This window comes from Brienomyrus brachyistius, chromosome 2, assembly GCF_023856365.1.
Source record: "Brienomyrus brachyistius isolate T26 chromosome 2, BBRACH_0.4, whole genome shotgun sequence".
Classification (NCBI taxonomy): Eukaryota; Metazoa; Chordata; class Actinopteri; order Osteoglossiformes; family Mormyridae; genus Brienomyrus; species Brienomyrus brachyistius.
The window spans coordinates 48,307,019-48,323,785 of record NC_064534.1 but is presented as its reverse complement, the minus strand read 5'-3'; the positions used below and the strand labels follow the sequence as shown (position 1 = coordinate 48,323,785).

General features: G+C 46.7%; 1 protein-coding gene across 2 annotated transcripts in view; it reads right to left on the bottom strand.

Annotated features, from left to right (window-relative positions):
- Positions 1–470: 470 nt before the first annotated feature.
- The window catches only part of LOC125709179 (huntingtin-interacting protein 1-related protein-like), a 38,543-nt gene continuing 22,246 nt past the window's right edge, over positions 471–16,767 (bottom strand). For both annotated transcript variants that reach the window (XM_048977365.1, XM_048977372.1), the window contains exons 13-32: positions 15,822–15,894; positions 15,090–15,273; positions 14,415–14,503; positions 13,048–13,164; positions 12,843–12,944; positions 9,719–9,913; positions 9,485–9,632; positions 9,215–9,301; positions 8,947–9,054; positions 8,026–8,162; positions 7,513–7,623; positions 7,199–7,257; positions 6,958–6,988; positions 6,806–6,868; positions 6,544–6,644; positions 5,850–5,955; positions 3,289–3,412; positions 3,083–3,144; positions 2,534–2,755; positions 471–1,950 (exon numbers count right to left, since the gene is read on the bottom strand). In XM_048977365.1, coding sequence (XP_048833322.1) covers positions 1,942–1,950; positions 2,534–2,755; positions 3,083–3,144; positions 3,289–3,412; positions 5,850–5,955; positions 6,544–6,644; positions 6,806–6,868; positions 6,958–6,988; positions 7,199–7,257; positions 7,513–7,623; positions 8,026–8,162; positions 8,947–9,054; positions 9,215–9,301; positions 9,485–9,632; positions 9,719–9,913; positions 12,843–12,944; positions 13,048–13,164; positions 14,415–14,503; positions 15,090–15,273; positions 15,822–15,894 — 2,128 coding nt within the window. In that variant the 3' untranslated portion in view covers positions 471–1,941. The remainder of the gene's footprint in view (positions 1,951–2,533; positions 2,756–3,082; positions 3,145–3,288; positions 3,413–5,849; positions 5,956–6,543; positions 6,645–6,805; positions 6,869–6,957; positions 6,989–7,198; positions 7,258–7,512; positions 7,624–8,025; positions 8,163–8,946; positions 9,055–9,214; positions 9,302–9,484; positions 9,633–9,718; positions 9,914–12,842; positions 12,945–13,047; positions 13,165–14,414; positions 14,504–15,089; positions 15,274–15,821; positions 15,895–16,767) is intronic.

Sequence of the window (16,767 nt, the reverse complement as noted above, 5' to 3'; positions counted from 1 at the left end):
TCGCATAAAGCCTCAGCGAACTTCACTCATTAATGAACTGTACTTTATTGGAGTTTGTCAGGATTTTGTTCCTAGTGTATCTTGGCTGAGAATATGTTTGGATGACGGAGCGATTTTGTGCATGTGGGTACCTGCGCCGCTTCAAATTTGCTGTCCAGAGGGCTGCAGTTCAGGTGTATTGTGTGTGGTTACTTTAATATTTATGAAAAACATTTACTGTATTGTCTGTGCCTTATTACTTAAAAAGTAAATTTTTCCCAATTAATGAAGATCTATGATAGGCCTATTGGAGGATATCATGAAAAAGAAAAAAAAATATTCTGATGTGACAGCTGGTGTGAACACCAATGAAAACAGCATTATTTTTCATGCTTAAAGCAACAGTCAATAGATTTCAGTGCAAGTAATTAAATTTGCAGACAGTATAAGGTAAGTATGCAAATGTTAGACTTCAATAACAAGACAGATGCTTCTGTTGATAAACATTTATTATCCATTTGCCATTTACACACATTAATAACCACAATAATCGATACTAAAATATATTAATAGATCTGAGAGTATAAAGACGGGTTTAATACAGAAACAGGGAAAGAAAGTGTTTTACAGACACCCCCCATCTATTTTTTAAATAAAGCACCCAAGTGTCATTAGTTATGACCGTCCCAAAAATATACACAGCTTGTGTGTGCCCATTTAAAAAGCTGAACCAATACTTAGACTTTTTTTCCTACAATACTACATAAAAAAATCTCCTCTGCGCTACAAGAAAGGACATTTCCATTGAGTAAAGTTTAGTTGCAGTCCTACATACAGTACGTCGTTCCTAATCTTGTACGCCTTATCATATATAAATAGTATTAAAATACACCAGTGGATGAGAGTGAAGACGTGGCCCTGGGTTTGAGCGGTTTGTGGATCAGATGGCTGACCGTTAGGCTTACTGATTGCACTACAGTTAATACATCCCATCTACAGAGAGAAACAAAATTAAAATGAGAGACAAAGGGAGTTCGTCTTTCAAAATGAGCCAGATCTCACGGGCAGATTCTTATGCCGAGTCAGTAATGTATAATGCCAGCCAAGGAGTAAATCCCGAAATAAAGTCAAAGGAAGGGCCAACCCGGTCACTTGTTTACATGTTCAATTAAAAAAAAAAAAAAAAAATGACTGATTGCATCTAATCATATGGGGGGGGGGGTGGGGTGGTAATGGTTAAACGAGTTTTCAGTAATGGCGTCTATTTCTACATTGCAAGCTGCGGATTTAATCTGTTGTGCCACTAAAATAATCATCAGTATGCACAAGGGTGAATGGAGCAGCATTTGCAGGTGTGCTTCATGTGCATCACTGATGCCTGCACCACAAACCACTGCAACCAACCTACAGGTGCAGCACAGCCCTTAGCGCGCAATAAACCCGTGCATTTACATCAGTTAATCTCTATGCTTTAGCATCCGTGTCACGGCCATGATATACGAGTCGTGATATTGTGTGACGAAGTGCATTCTGTGCTCGGTTACAACACAAGCCGAGTAACAAGTACAATGCTGTCTCTGGGCTTCCCAGCAGCATATTAATGACTGGGAGCCAGAACAGTAATGGCGATCAGTGCTTGTCAGGCATGGAAAGGCACACACGTGTCATGAACTTTGTCTTCTTACACGCCGCTTTCATTCTTGAAAAATAGCGGAAGGAAAACAACGTCGCTTAGTGAGAAAAGCAAGTAACGTCATGGCAAAATAAAATACGAACTTGGCAAAAAAAATTCGGGGGAAGAAAAATCAGTAGGGGTGGGGTACGGTGAAGCATGGTCAATGTGGACAGAGCACAAAAAAGTCTTGTTATGGTTGGTTGGGTTTAAAAGTGACACGACTGGCGTCAGCAGCTTGTCTGCACTGCATCAGTTCCTCATCACGGCTGTTCTTCTGCAGCCACCATTCACCTAAACTGGAGGGGAAATTTCAGAAAATGCTTAAAATACAGTAAAATGCTGATTTATAACATTTGTATGCTTCCTCCAACAATTTCCATATACTATGGTTTTTTTGTTTTTAAATATAATTAATGCATTACTTCAACATCCATCCATCCATCCATATTCTGTTACCACTTGTCCTATTCAGGGTCTGGAGCCTATCCTGGAGGCTACGGGTGCAACGCAGGGAACATCCCAGGATGGGGCGCCAACCCATCGCGGGGCTATATTAACGTTACGTTTATCTAGAGCGTTGTACAATTGAGAGAGCAGGGTCAGATAATCCCTGAAGCAATTGGGGTTAAAGGCCTTACTCAAGGGCCCAAACCATGCTGGGATTTGAACCCATCACCATCCAAATCACGAGCACAAGGTTCAAACCCACAGAGCCACACATACGGCTTATTAGAGGAAGCATTATAGCATGGTCGAGAGAGAAGAGAGAGAAAATGATTCAAACCGGGGTCATCATACGGCATGTTTCATAAGACTAATGCCTACTATGCTGTAACCGAGATGCTAATATCGTCTGGGCATTTGCTCAAAGGCCCTCACCGGGTTCTTGGGTGGGACGCTGGGCTTCTGGGCCAGCAGGGGCTTCTTCATGATGGCAGGTTTGCTGGGTTTGGGTGAAGATGGGGAGGCGGCGCTGGTGAAACCGTTGCCCTCATGGAGGGGCTCCAGCGGCTCGCCGGCCAGCTCGTAGTGCTTCTTGCGCAGCTCGCCCAGGCGCATGCGCTCGCTCTCCAGCTGCGTCTCCAGCTCCAGGACCTTCACCTGCCACGCGAGGGCGGCACAGGCGTTGGGCGACATGTTATGTACAGGACTCAGACACCAGAACTGAGACTTTACCCTAATGCGGCTTCCTGTCTAAGTGCTGGGATTATCAGAATACTCTGTTTGGACCCCACCGCCTTAAAATAATTCACATACAAACTTAGATTTCATTGAACTATGACTTTTCTGCCAACTCCACACGGTTTCCTGATTTTACCTAAATACATCTGGCAGATGCCAGGCTGTTACTGGACAGAGGATATTTAAAACTAGTGGGGGGGGGGGCGCTTCCAAAACAGGGACTTGTTAAACAGTTTGACGGCTGACCTGTGACTCCATCTCCTCCTTCCTCAGCTTAATCAAAGACATGCCTGAGAAGTCCATATTATCTGAAACAGGAGGAAAGTGAAAGTGTTACTGCACTCTACTGGTAAGACAGATGCTTTTTGCAGGCTGGTCTCTAACTGGTTCCTCATTGGCCAGAACCTGCCTGCTCTGCACCCTTATTGGACAGCATGACTTGGGGCACTCACCCTTCTCCTCGATCTGCTCCTGTCCCGTCTTGGTGGAGGCCACCACTTTGGCTGCCATCTCATTGACATAGCGAGAGGCTTGCTGAAGCGTGGTCAGTTTCCTGCTGTTGAAGTCTGCCTTCACCTGTACCCCGGTGATAGAAATATGAAGGCTGGCCCAGGGTTCCGCTCATCACTGGCTAAACATCACAACCTTAACATTAACAACCAGCATGTTACTAAGACCATCAACGTGACACCCACTCATGATAATGTAAATGTACCACAAAATGATAGGTTACCTTGGAAAATACTATCTGACAAGTTTAAACTGAACAGAATGAGTATTAAAATAGATGGGAGATTTCTCAGCTTAATTTAGAATTGAGGAAGTCAAGGGGGAAGGGTTAGGAAAAAGAGTTCTATCCATCATCCAACCACTTATCTGGTAGTCAAGGTGAGACTAGAGCCTCTCTTGGGAAGCAATGGGACAGAAAGCAAAGTGACAACCAGGACGGAATGTCAGTCTATCGTGGGGCGTGTGCAGCCACCACTGAGGGCATTTCAGGGGACGCCAATTCGTCTGACCACAAGTTCCTTTGGCTGCGGGAGGAAAGTTGGGAACCAGAAGGAAACCTAAGCAAACTGGGTCGGATCCGGGCACCTGCAAACCAGGCAGCTGGCCAGGGTCCGATTATTGGGGTCCCCTTGTGCCAAAGTCATGAAAAAAATAAAAGGAAGTAATATAGATAAACTGCAATAAATTGCCAGATTTCTTGGTGAGAAGCCTCTTAAGTAAAGCTTTGCCAAGAACCCCTGCAAAGGTCCAGTTGGCCCTGCACAGCACATGCATAGAACGTGCAAATTTCACACTCTGTTCCATATACCGGTATCAGTACCGTTGTGCAAAAAAATCTGAGACGTAATTCTATCATTTTGCAAATTTCGATATTTGATGAAAATGTGCTGTACATCTCTATTGCTAGGGCTAGTCCATGTTTAAGTAGCAGCATGTGATATTTCAATTGAATTGATAAAATGATTGTTTTAATTTCATTTCATAATCAGCATGATCACAGTTTCGCCACACTTTGCTCCGATTCCACCCCCTGTCCATGATTGGCTGACAATTTGATGCCAAGGATTTGATCAAAAAGACTGATTATGCAGTTTACCAGCATGCATTGCTCTGCCCTGCTCATATCTGTAAATAGTGAATTTGTGTATTTCTGTTAACAGTAAATGTCGTAACCATATCATGTTTGCCATGGAATGCATGCGTTTCATTAGCATGTAACCGTGAGTGCTGTATGAATTGTTTGCTTCTCCGTCTGTGCCACTGCTAGTACTAGCCCAATAGCGGCTATTAATAGAGTGCAACTTCCATTTCAAAAGAGCTGTCATCATCTTTATTAAAATGACCCATGCACTTGCCACATTACGCTTACTTCTGCTCTGTATGTGGCTCTGCTGTGTCAAAAACATTTTGCGCCCTCTAGTGTTGTGGTGTGCCATAGCATGAACAAGGTGACAAGCGTGCAATTTAATTGTCAGGTTTGAAGTGTGTGGTCACTGTCTACTTCAACTGTCACTGTCAGATACCCGCACTATTGATGATACTGATAATATTGTCATATCACACAAGTATACTTTTAAATACTTATAAAAAGTTACAGCATGTAATAGTTGTACCGAAATCGTGTTTTGGGGAGACACAGTCGCACTCATTTTATGCAACTCTTGTGCAGAGAAGGTTATAATAGATGGAGTGTCAGGCATGCAAATGCAGCTATAAAGGGGTAGCATGTGCAACCTGGCAAGCAGCGGCTACTCTCTCACCCTGATTTATAAATGGCTGTGCATGATAACAGACAAGACACATGACAGTGATGTCATTTAGCAGTCATTACGTTTCTGTTCACAGTCATGTTTAGCCTACATCCCAGTTCATTCATATCTCATTCTCCAGTGACAAAAAGTAGGCTAGGCTAAAGGAACAGAACACAAATACAAACCTGACATTACTGTATTATCAATGAGGCTTTGTAAGCTTTGTAATTTTGAGGGTGGATTGGCAGCACCGAGGTTAAGGATCGGAAGGTTGCTGGTTCGAATCCCGCGAATGCCCAGAGTGATTCTACTCCGTTGGGCCCTTCAGCAAGGCCCTTGACCTGTAATTGCTTGTCCTGGGTGTGATGTTAATCTACATCCAGCTCTATAAGGAGGTCCTCCAACTTACAGGGTTGGTGGTAGGATTGGCTCTCCAGCCACTGGGAAAAACCTCACACTGGTCCATTCAGACTAGTGTGGTGCTGAGGTATCACCTGTCACATGGCTGTCTCATCCCTTAGGTGATTTGTTGTGCGGCAACATGCTGAGATCAAATTATCATCGGAATCTGAAGGGAATTTAATTATTCTATGCTTATTTCACTGATAATGTTAAACTATCACAGGCTATTACTATTGGTTTAATTCATGAACAACGTGGAATTTAAGGCCCCCATCATGGACGTGTGAGGGAGCAGAGCTGTATGCCACACACACACACACACACACACACACACACACACACGATCTCACCTTGGAGGCCGCCACTAGCTGGGCGGTGCTGGCAGCGATCTCGTGCGAGCAGACGATCAGCTCCTCATACTTTCCCATGTGCAGAACTACCTTGTCAGCTGACTCACTGTGGGGGGGGGGGGGGGGGGGAGTCACACACTAAACCTCCAGATGCTCTCTAATCCAGCTAGTCTGCGATCATTTCACATTAATCCCAGCCACAATATGTTTATGTGCGTTCTGAATGTGGCTCTGCTATGGCAAAAACATTCTGCGCCCTCTAGTGTTGGGTTCTGACATAGCATGAACATGGCCGCGCTGTTTTAAGTGTTCAAAACCTAGCATCCATTAACATTTACCATTAAACCATTATTCCCATGTTTTGTAACAATGGGGTCTTACTGAAGCACTCTAAACCTTTTCTACATGTGAATGTGTAATATATACAGAATACGCTGATATGAAATAGAAGGATTAAGAATATTGTTCCGTCAGGAATAATTTCTGTGGATATTGGGATAGTTTTTCTGGCCAAAGAACTCTCTAAAGCTGGGGACACGCCCGTAAAACCAGCCCAGAGTAGCAGGGCAATCCTGAAAGTTCAATGGATCTGGGCTGTCCCCTCTCGGACCACCCCCCAAGCCAATTTTCGCCTTGTACGTCTATGGGCATCCGCCCATCTGCCGAGCGCCTTCATCCATCTGCCTGTACTTACACCATCTGCGTGGCTCCCCAGCCCACGGCCTTGGAGGCGGAGATTAGGCCCTCGGTCCAGCGCGAGTTCCGGGCGTAGAACTCCTTCACAGAGGCGGCACCCTGTGCAGGGGGGGAGGATTTGTTACTTGTTTAGCTCCTGTGGCTTTCGAGATGGATCCACCGTCACCTACCACAGAGCCATTTACCAGCCATCCCAGGGATGCCAAGTGCACTGCTACAGCATGAGAACGCAGTGAGCCCAGCGGGGTCTCCCAACTCACCCTTCCGCTTTCCACAATCTCTTTCTGGAGGTCTGTCGAAGCGATGACAAGCATGCGGATGGCCTGCAGGGGGCAGCAGAGACACGCCAGAGTGAGGCACTCTCAGGTCCTTCAGCACTGAGTGTCAAACTGGTCCAGAGGCTCCATCTTACCTTCATCAGATCTGTGCAGCTATTCAGAATCCTGGAGAAAAATAGATTAATTAGTCAATACAAGACATTTTACCACACAAGGTAAACTCACAGCAGTTAACCTTTTTACTTTCCCTTCCCCAAAATGCGGCATCAGTAGTGACAACCGGTACTTTATAAAAGTGTCTTACCCTACTGAAACCACATCAAAGTGGCTTATGGTTAAGATTATTCCTTTCTTTTTTAGGGTTGACTCACTGACCTTTCATTGACTTCCAGTTTGACGCCAGAGGTGTCCTTCCTAGCTTGATTCATCATTTCCTGTTGAGAAAACAGAACATTGGGTTAAGGAATGGCCTGTAATGCATTTATCATTAATATACCACGACACCAGTAACACTACCAGGCAGAACATGAAAAATGATTGAACAGAGTGAAATACATTATTCACCACTAAAATAAATTTAGTACATAGCCAGCAATTAAATCCTCCCACCACATTACAGAAGTAAGACTACCGGTCCAGATATTGCTCCCACGGCATTGTGGGTGCTTAGTGACAGGAAGCTGACTCACGTCGATCCTCCGCACAGCTTCCTCAATGGCCGCTGACGTGGCTGCCATCTCCTTGTCCACCATGTCCCCGAGCTCCTCCTCACGAATGTCTCTGCCCTTCGGCTGAAGCTCCTGTGTGGGACGGTTTCCATTAAATGAAGGCAGTCGTTTTTCCTCACTAGGCATTATGGGATTTCCCGTATTTAGCCATGTACTGCTGACAATGCCGGCAAGCATAGTACACCTGCATCTAAATTTCATTACATTTTACAATTTTATTATTCATAAAGTACAGGTGAAGATCGGAGAGCAGGGCTATGGGATATCCAGAAGTTTGTGGGTTCACAAAAGTACAAATCCCAAACTCAGTCACACGCCGTCCGGCAAAGTCCATGAATGTTTATTTCAAAGTTCATTCAAATGCAACACCAACCTCCAAACCCACAATAGCAGGTATTTAAGTCACCAGAACAGACACAGTTGTGAGAGAAAATACACACGTCCAGCCTCCGCCCCCCCGGGCTGACAGCTCACCCGGCTTAGCTGCAGGATGCGCTGCACCACCAGGCGCACGGCGGCCGGATCGGCTCTCTGCAGGGAAGCCCTGGACTTCAGCTCATGAAGGAAGCTCAGACTCTGGGTGGCACAATTCCGGCAGCTCTCCGTGAGCCCTGGGAAAGGGGGCAGAGCCAAAGGGGAGGCGTGACCCCCCTCGCATATCTGCTAGTGGCCGGTGGGGTTCCCACGTGAGCAATGTGCTGAAATGCCAGGTACAGAAGATGACTTAACCCAGCGGTGGGCTTATAACACGGAGGTTTACAGGGAGGCCCTCGTTCATTTAATCAGCTGAATTAACAGGATAATGGTCTGATTCTAAGTGAAAATTCATAACTGCAGGCACTTTCAATCCCTTGTGTAAAGCACAGCTGTGTCACAGAATTAAATCAGTGGCTGATTGCCGTCTTGCACATGACAAAAGAACCCCCCCCCCTTCCTGTCAATCTCCAGCATGAGAGCCAGCTGGGAAATACACGCTCCTTAAGTGACTGAATAATGTGACGCTGTTGCATGCAGCGCGTGATGCAACACTAAATGCCAACAAACCTGATTATGTAACGTTACGCATTACTAAACTGAACTGCTACACACCAACAAACTGAAATTATGGGGTGGTATACGGCACTGATCTCAATGGCAAGGCTAGAAGCTGGATGACACTAAATTAAAAAGCCAAGTGAAATATGGACAAATAGAATTACTGAATTGTGAATATAGCAAGTACTGGCAGACAGGCGGACGGACGGACAGACAGGTAGCTTAGGATCGGAGCACAGGGCAGCCATTTATCCGCAGTGGAGGAGGTGTGCAGTGAGGATTGCTCTGCCAGCCTTGTGATTGGAGCTGGAACTAGCTTAACGGACTCCGCGTTGGGGGAGAAGACAGAGTAACACTCACGGTCGGCGTGGTCCGTGGGCGCCATGTGTGCCGTGGCACTTCCATTAACGATGGTGTCGGCGGTCAGATGGGAGAACTGGGTGAGAGCCCTCAGCAGGCCACTGGCATCTGGAGGCCAGACAGGAAGCCGGCATTATACAGAGGGCACTCGCAGCAGGGAGCCGTGTATTTCTCCACACCGCATGCGGGGCAGGGTGGGGGGGGTAAGGGAGCAGGGTTCCGCACACGTTTGAGGTGGATCGAGTGGGGAGGAGCAGGAACGCTGTACCTCCCATGTTCCTCAGGTACTCGCTGTGGCCCTGCTTCACCTTGTCAATGGAGCCCAGAGTGGCCTCAGCGCGGGTGATGAGGTAATCTGGGGAGGGGGGGGGGGGGGGGGGGCACAGAAGCAGGCAGTCAGAGAGCAAAGCCTCCCTTCGGTTTGTCTAAATCTTACCACTGTTACACCGTTGTAATCCTGCTGTGTAAACAATGGAGTGAATGATGTTTATAAATCCGGTCAGTACTGGTATGGAACAGCTGGGGGGGGGAGGGTTACCAGGGGAACTGGTGCAGCGCACATGCAGAGGGTCGTCTAGTTTGGCTGCGGCGTCCTGGATGATGGCCGCTGCTTCCGTCACGGTGCCTTGCAGCAGGGAAAACTGCTCCTCCAACAACTTCTGCTGCAGCTGCTCCTCCCTGCTGGTCTGCGGGGAAGTGGACATGGGGTCAGGGGGGTCAGCGGCTCCCCGGTGCAGCCAGACAGAAAGCGACCTGCCTCCCCCACACCTACTTTCTCCTGCAGCTTGCCCTGCAGCTCGCCCAGCTCACGGGTGCTGCGCTCCCGCTCCTGCAGCAGGGATGACTGCTGCAGCTGCGAATCCTGCCGCAGCGAGGACAGCTCGGCCTCCCGCTCGCTCACCGAGCGCAGCAGCGCCTCCTTCTCCGCCTGCAGCGCTGCCACAGCGCCGTTCAGCTTCTGGCCCGCCTACGGCACACACAGCCACGCAGTTCATGGGGCGGCATCAATCGTGACACAAACACAGCGATTCTTGAACAATCGATGACTTTCCTCCAACTCGCTGAGGTCCACGGAAAAGTAGAGGATTAAAAAGTTGAGCATGAAGGGTGGAAAACAAAGATGGAATCGTAGTAGAGGTTGTGGGAGAGAAGAACCTCTAGCAGCTAATTTCAGTCACTATGTTTACATGCACACTAAGAAAATCAAATTATTGTGCTAATCCAACTAAAACGACACTTATAAAGTGCATGTAAAGATGTTAATCTGACTGAAATCGTACTAAATCAAATTTCTCAGTCGGACTAAGACACCCACATAATACGATTAGGTGCAGTAAGACTGGACGACGTGCGATATTAATACCAACATCGCATGTTATGAACATGCAGTTCGTAGATCACTTGTCAGCTAGATTAAGATCAGGCTTTTTCTTACCTTCAATTTGGTGTGGATATTATATCACAGGGAGTTTAAATCTCGCTAAAACATTTTTACTCTGTCATAGGGGGAAAAACAAGTTGTCATTTTGTTGATTGTTCATTTTCAAAATTATCTAGTAAATGTTTAAAAATCAGTTTAAAAGTTACTTCCGCTGCTTCTGCATTAGCGCTGCATGCACTGTCCGTATCATAATCATAATCATTTTCATTCTTAATTGCCATTTAAATCACTCCTAGACGGGTTTGAGAAATTTGTTGAACTCCTTTTTTGTCTCATAAATACCCCAATATTTATTACAACAAAATCACATTGCAATATCTGAAAAATTTCCAGTACCATGCTGTGATAGTAAATTACACAACATACTTTATTTCTTGTTATGCTATCCTGATCATGTATCTGTTCTTCTGACCAGATCGTAATTAAAGCTTGTGTCACTTCCATTAGCCCATGCATCTATTACTATTTAATTAATTTTATGTCTGTGACATAATAGGTCACCCGGAAAAAGCCCAGTACTAACAAGCTGAAAGGAGCCATATCGCCACCTATTGTAGCGGAGTCAGACATACCGTGATCAATAAATCAATTCCCCTCCCGTGCATGTATACTGGGACAAGGACAGCATTCCGATTAAATAGCATACCTGAGCTATAACTGTAAGCTGTGCTTGTAAACGTACTGATCGACTCCATTCATGCAATGAGTTGTATTTGTCAAGAAGAGTACCAGTTCTTTTTATATTGGCCACATAGGACAGGATGGCCCTGCGATGGGCTGGCCCCCCATCCTGGGTTGTTCCCTGCCTCGTGCCCATTGCTTCCGGGATAGGCTCCGGACCCCCCGTGACCCAATAGGATAAGCGGTTTGGAAAATGGATGGATGGATGGAGGACAGGATGTCCCAATCGCTCGCGGGCCCCGGGGCGGCCAATGCCCCGATTGGGCGCACGCAGGGCCGACCAGCCCTATAGGCAACACAGGCAATTGCCTAGGGTGCCCTTTCATGAAAAACCTCTATGAATTCTGTGACGTTGGCAATGATTTACTGCAGTTTTAATATTTTAATACTTTTCTTGTGAAGATGTGAACTAGCAAGTGAGCAGCCAGATACTCGGTGCTGTTGTTACATACTGAAATGTTTCTAATGTAAATTAATTGGTGAAAATTGTTTTCTGATCCTCTGGGGGGGGGGGGGGGGTTATTCATCAGAATCTCGATTAGAGCTCCAGAACACCCAGGGACAGCCCTGGCCTCACACCCCCAGTGGCCCTGATCAGCCACACGCCCCGAGCGGCCTCACTCACGCCCGCATGCGGACACCTGCATCGCTCGCACTTTCTGCCTCAGGGTGTGCCACTTGTCCCCAGAGTGATGGGCCAAAGCTGTGTGGGGAGGGGGGGGCAGGGGTGCTTTCGGCTCCTATTTATACCTTTGACACGGATTTGCCTAAGGGATTTGGATCAGAGGTTTGCATGCGATTTGTATGCTGAGTCCATCAGGGGAGACCTGCCACCCAAACACACAGAAACTGGGCCAGACGGAGTTACTGTGGAACAAGCTGGGGAGAAGAACACCGGCCGGGTGCCCACCATCCCCAAAGGAATCCCTAAATTACAGGTGCCCACTAACTGAAGTAACACAGGCCCAATCTCTCGAAATACAGCCTGACGAAGTGACCACATGCAAGACTGGAGGAGCCGCAGGTCAGACTAACATGTGACTGTCAGGCTCAGCCGCAAGTTTCACTTGCCTGCATGTATGTTTTTTTTTAAATCTGATGAAAATCTAACAGCTGATTAAATCAATGAGGGCCGAACCAAAAGCCTGTGTTATTTTCCCACTGCTGGGTTGCTTTATTTTTAAACCTGGAATTTCAGCACATTTGCTTGAGCAATTTTTAACAGGAATATCAACACAAAACACATGCAAAACAATTCCTGTTTTGCAGCTTCATAAGCTTTAAATTAAAAGAAAAAAAAAGAACAAGTTTTTAATCATCTCCTATTATTGAGGTCTGCTGGTTTGAGCTTCAGGGTTCCTAATGACAGATACCAGGCATTGGAAACTGAATACAGCTCTCCCCTTACACATCTGTCTGCGTGCGTCAGCATGCGTGTGTGCGTGTACCGCAGAATAATCCGGAGGGTACTGGCTAAGCTGAAAAAGGCTGCTTGAATTAATTTTTTTGGCAAAACAAAAGCTAGACGAAAAAAAAAACGACAAACAATTTGCTAAACAACTGGGGCTAAAACTTGACAGGGGGGCATTGGGAAGTTTTACTGCTGCTGATCAGCGATGCTACCTTGTTATTTATTCTGTGTGGAAAGCGATCGACTTGCAATGATTAAAAATAGTGTGTACATACATATAATGCTCTTTGGTCCAATTTTGGTTCTGGTTCCACTAACAGGCACCCATTTCCCCATAGAAGCTGTCAGTAGGCGTGGTCTTACCGCCAAGTTGCCCTCCAGCGCCCCCTGGATGCGGGAGACCTCATTCCTCTTCTCCTCCAGCTCCCGCCTCAGCCGGTCCATCTCGAATTTCTGTTCCTCCAGCTGCATGAAGATAGACACACGGGTGTGTTAGATGACGGGCTTGAACCGCAGCAAGCAGGGGAGGGGGGCGTGCGGGGTGCGTGGGCGAGACCGGTAGGCTCGCCTTCATGTCGGAGTCCTGCTTGACGCGCTCGATTTCGAAGGCCAGCTGCTGCTTGGTGCGGGCGACCTCCTCCTGCGTCTGCTGCGTGGCCGACAGCATCTTCACCGTGTCTGCGCTCTACAGCCCAAAAACAAAGATGACTGGGCGCTTCAGAGCCACTCACCCATGTGCTTCCAAAGACACCCCCTTGCCGAATGCTCAAAGGGCTGCGTTTGGAGGTGCATGCAGAAAGGCAGACACACACACACAGAAAAAGACAGACACAAAACAGAAATACAGACAGACGTAGATGTACGGTAACAGAGAGACAGAGTGAAAACGCCAGTAGTTTAACCCTGTGGGGTCTAGGGGTATGAAACACACTTTCACTGACTGGGGCATGATCACACATTTCTTCAAATATCATAAACTTAATCATGGCAAATAAATTATTCCTTATATATTTGTTTTGGCATTAAACTCATCTTAACATTAGTGTACTTTGTAAATATGTCAGATTTATGTAAAATTTGTAATTTGACATCAAAGTATAGACATTGCAAAATGCAGTTTGGAACTTGCATAGTAAGCAATGGTGGCAGTTTGCTTTGATCCCAGATATCTGATCACCAAAGTCTTGGCTACATGAAGATGACTAAATGGTGTAGTTGCAACATTCAGTTGGATAAATAAATAGGAAAAACTCATGTCACTATTTCTGGGCTCCTTTCATTGAATATGTAGCAACTTTCACATGTATGAATGAGCCATTCACACCTGGCTACATCCCCCCCCCTTTTATGACGCTGATGGGGATGTATCTGTATCGCGTTTCACCACTGAATTGTTCATCAAATTACCATGTGAATGCGATTTGAATACGCAGTAATGCGGCTATTTATAATGCGAACAGAGATCTTCAGGTGAGGGCGGCACTACACGCCCCCGATGCAGGTAAAATAAAGGGGGCACGGTTTACTTTTTTGCAGATTTATCCTAATTTTAAACACTTTCTGCGTCAATCTGCGTTTAACAACAGATTACGGATTTAATCAGCATTTTTTTCATGTTTCTACAGTACGATTTCAGCAAGTTATGAACTGAAATACACGCAACCCAGTAGGATAAGCGGTTTGGGAAATGGATGGATGGATGAACTGAAATACACGAGAAAGATACGCAGCATCGCCAACGATGCCGTCGACTCCAGAGGGTTAAGAAACAGAATGAAACTGTAGATGGGTAGACATCTGAATGGAAATAAGCAGATGCACTTGTGACACTCAGAGGGTCCAGACAGGGAAAGCGAGGGGGAGCAGAGTGGTCAGAGAGGATGGAAGCAGGGGATAGGCCGCTGTGAGAGGTCAGAGGTCAGCTGGGGCTCGCACCTTCCTGAGCAGCTCGGCGTGGCTGCTGACCAGCTCGGCATGCTTCTCCTTCAGCTTGGCGTAGCGCATCTCTGTGGCCTGAGCCCGCTCTAACAGGAGACGGGGAGACGTGGCTTTACGTTACTCCCACGATACCCAGTACCCCTACGACGCCGCCCCTGATGGACCGTGCGATTTCACAGGCCAGACTTCAAACCTCCTGTGTCTGAGATGCTGTCAACATTGGTATGTGTGCTGCTCTCTACATCAGTCCTGCTTGTAGATGCTGGTCAGAGTTGGGTAATTCAGGTCCAGAGTGTAAAAATCCAGACCCGGATTTTGTTTCAACCAACCAGTTGAATACTCAGTGGCTGTGACCCTTTATGCTCAACTGGTTGGTTGAAACAAAATCTTGGTCTGGACTTTTACTCTCTGGGCCTGAATTACCCAACACAGGTGCTGGTGTCAGTGTTCATCTGCAGAATTATCGTTGGAGTCTGGCCAATTGTCAGAATCAGAGTTAATATTAGTGTACGTGCTGGATTTAGGGTTAGCGTCTGTATTAGTGTTAGAATCAGTTAAAGCCAATGTTTGTGTTAGTGTCAGAGTCTACAGTCTAGTCACTATCCGTAAGGATCTGCGCTCGTGGTCACAGCGCCAGGAAAGGTGTCCATGCTGCCCGGGACGGGGCCTCACTCTCGGCCTCCATGAAGGTGGCCTGCAGGCCCTCGCTCTCGGTGCTCTGCCTGCGCAGGGCCTCCAGCTCCATGCGCAGCTGCTCGTTCTCCACCAGGGCGCGCTGCTTCTGAGCCCGCTGTTCCTCCAGCTCCGCCTCCAGGCTGTTGATCTGGGACTTGAGCTGTGTGATGAAGCGCTGGGCCTGGTGGGGGGGGGGAAACACAGAGGGTTAGCTAAGGTCACAGCCAGGCAGGTGCTAAACCAGCCCAGACACACTGGCCGGCACCCCCCTCCCCTGTGCCACTCTGCCTCACCCTCTCCATTCCAACACCCTCTGTCACATTCCACACCAACGAGGTACGGTCTGGCCATCACAAATCCCAGCAGCCCTCAGCTTCCCCAAGATCACCATTTTCCCCCAACTATAACATTATCTTTATACTTTGTATCTTACTCTCTTTTGTTCTTATTCTCTTATTATGCACAGCTGGCCCCGGAGGGACTAGGGTTACATTTCACTACATGTACTGCGTGTACAACTGTGTACGTGACAATCTGAGGAAACATAGCAGGGGGTGGAGCCTGCTACACACACACACACACACACACACACACACACACACACACACACACACACACACACACACACACACACACACACACACACACACACACACACACACACACACACACACACATACAGAGGCTTCCTGTGCATGTGGGGGGGGGCTCTCCCCTGCTCATCCTCACCTCAGCTTTGATCCTCTCCAGCTCCACCCGCAGCAGCTCGATCTCCCGTTTCAGGTTGTCTATCTGCACATCTCTGTTGGCAGGTTCACAGAGCTGAAGACAGGCAGACCCCCCCCAACCCCAACCTCAATGGGCCTCATTCACCAATATCATTCTAAGATTTTTCTTACATTTCTCCTAAGAAAGGTCAAGATGTCACCATATATATCACAACCTTCCCCAACTGACGTGGAAAATCCAGTCCCCCCCCCCCTCCCCGTCACAACTGTATAATTAAAGAAAACGCTACAAGCAATTATTTTGCACAAACTTCTCAGCACTCAAAATGTGCGTAAGTGTGCTTTTGAGTGCGCATAGAACTTGCCTAAGAAGAAATCCCAAACAAGAAAACACTAATGAATGCCAGAATCTTCGTGAAAACTGTGAAACTGACTTAAGAAAAAAAATTTAAGAATGGTTGGTGAATGAGACCCACTGCGTTGCACCACCGTCCCTCCCCAAGAGCTTACAATGACAATCTTTTATCAGTATTGCCCTTATTGGTTTTATCTTAAACGGTATACACATCACTAAAATTTAAAAAGTGCCATTCATTGTATGCTTTTATAGATTAAAAGTGTCTAACAATGTTCATCTTTTTGATGTTATTTGTTCACTCATTTTCTGGGAAACCTACAATTTGGCAAAGTTTTTTGTAGGGCTGCCACGATTAGTCAATGTAGTCGACGCTGAAAATGTGTTTACATCAATATTTTAAAATTAACTTTTTTTTAATTTTTAATGAAGTTACCATTATGATGTCGAAAACGCTACAATTCATCATAAGAAATGTTTTCCCTTATTGTGGAATTGTGGGAGCAGTTCAGATTATCGCAAACCAAAAAGGTGGTTTTACACTGTGCCAAGGTTATACCACAGTGGCACCAGTGCTGTGCAGGAGCACCTG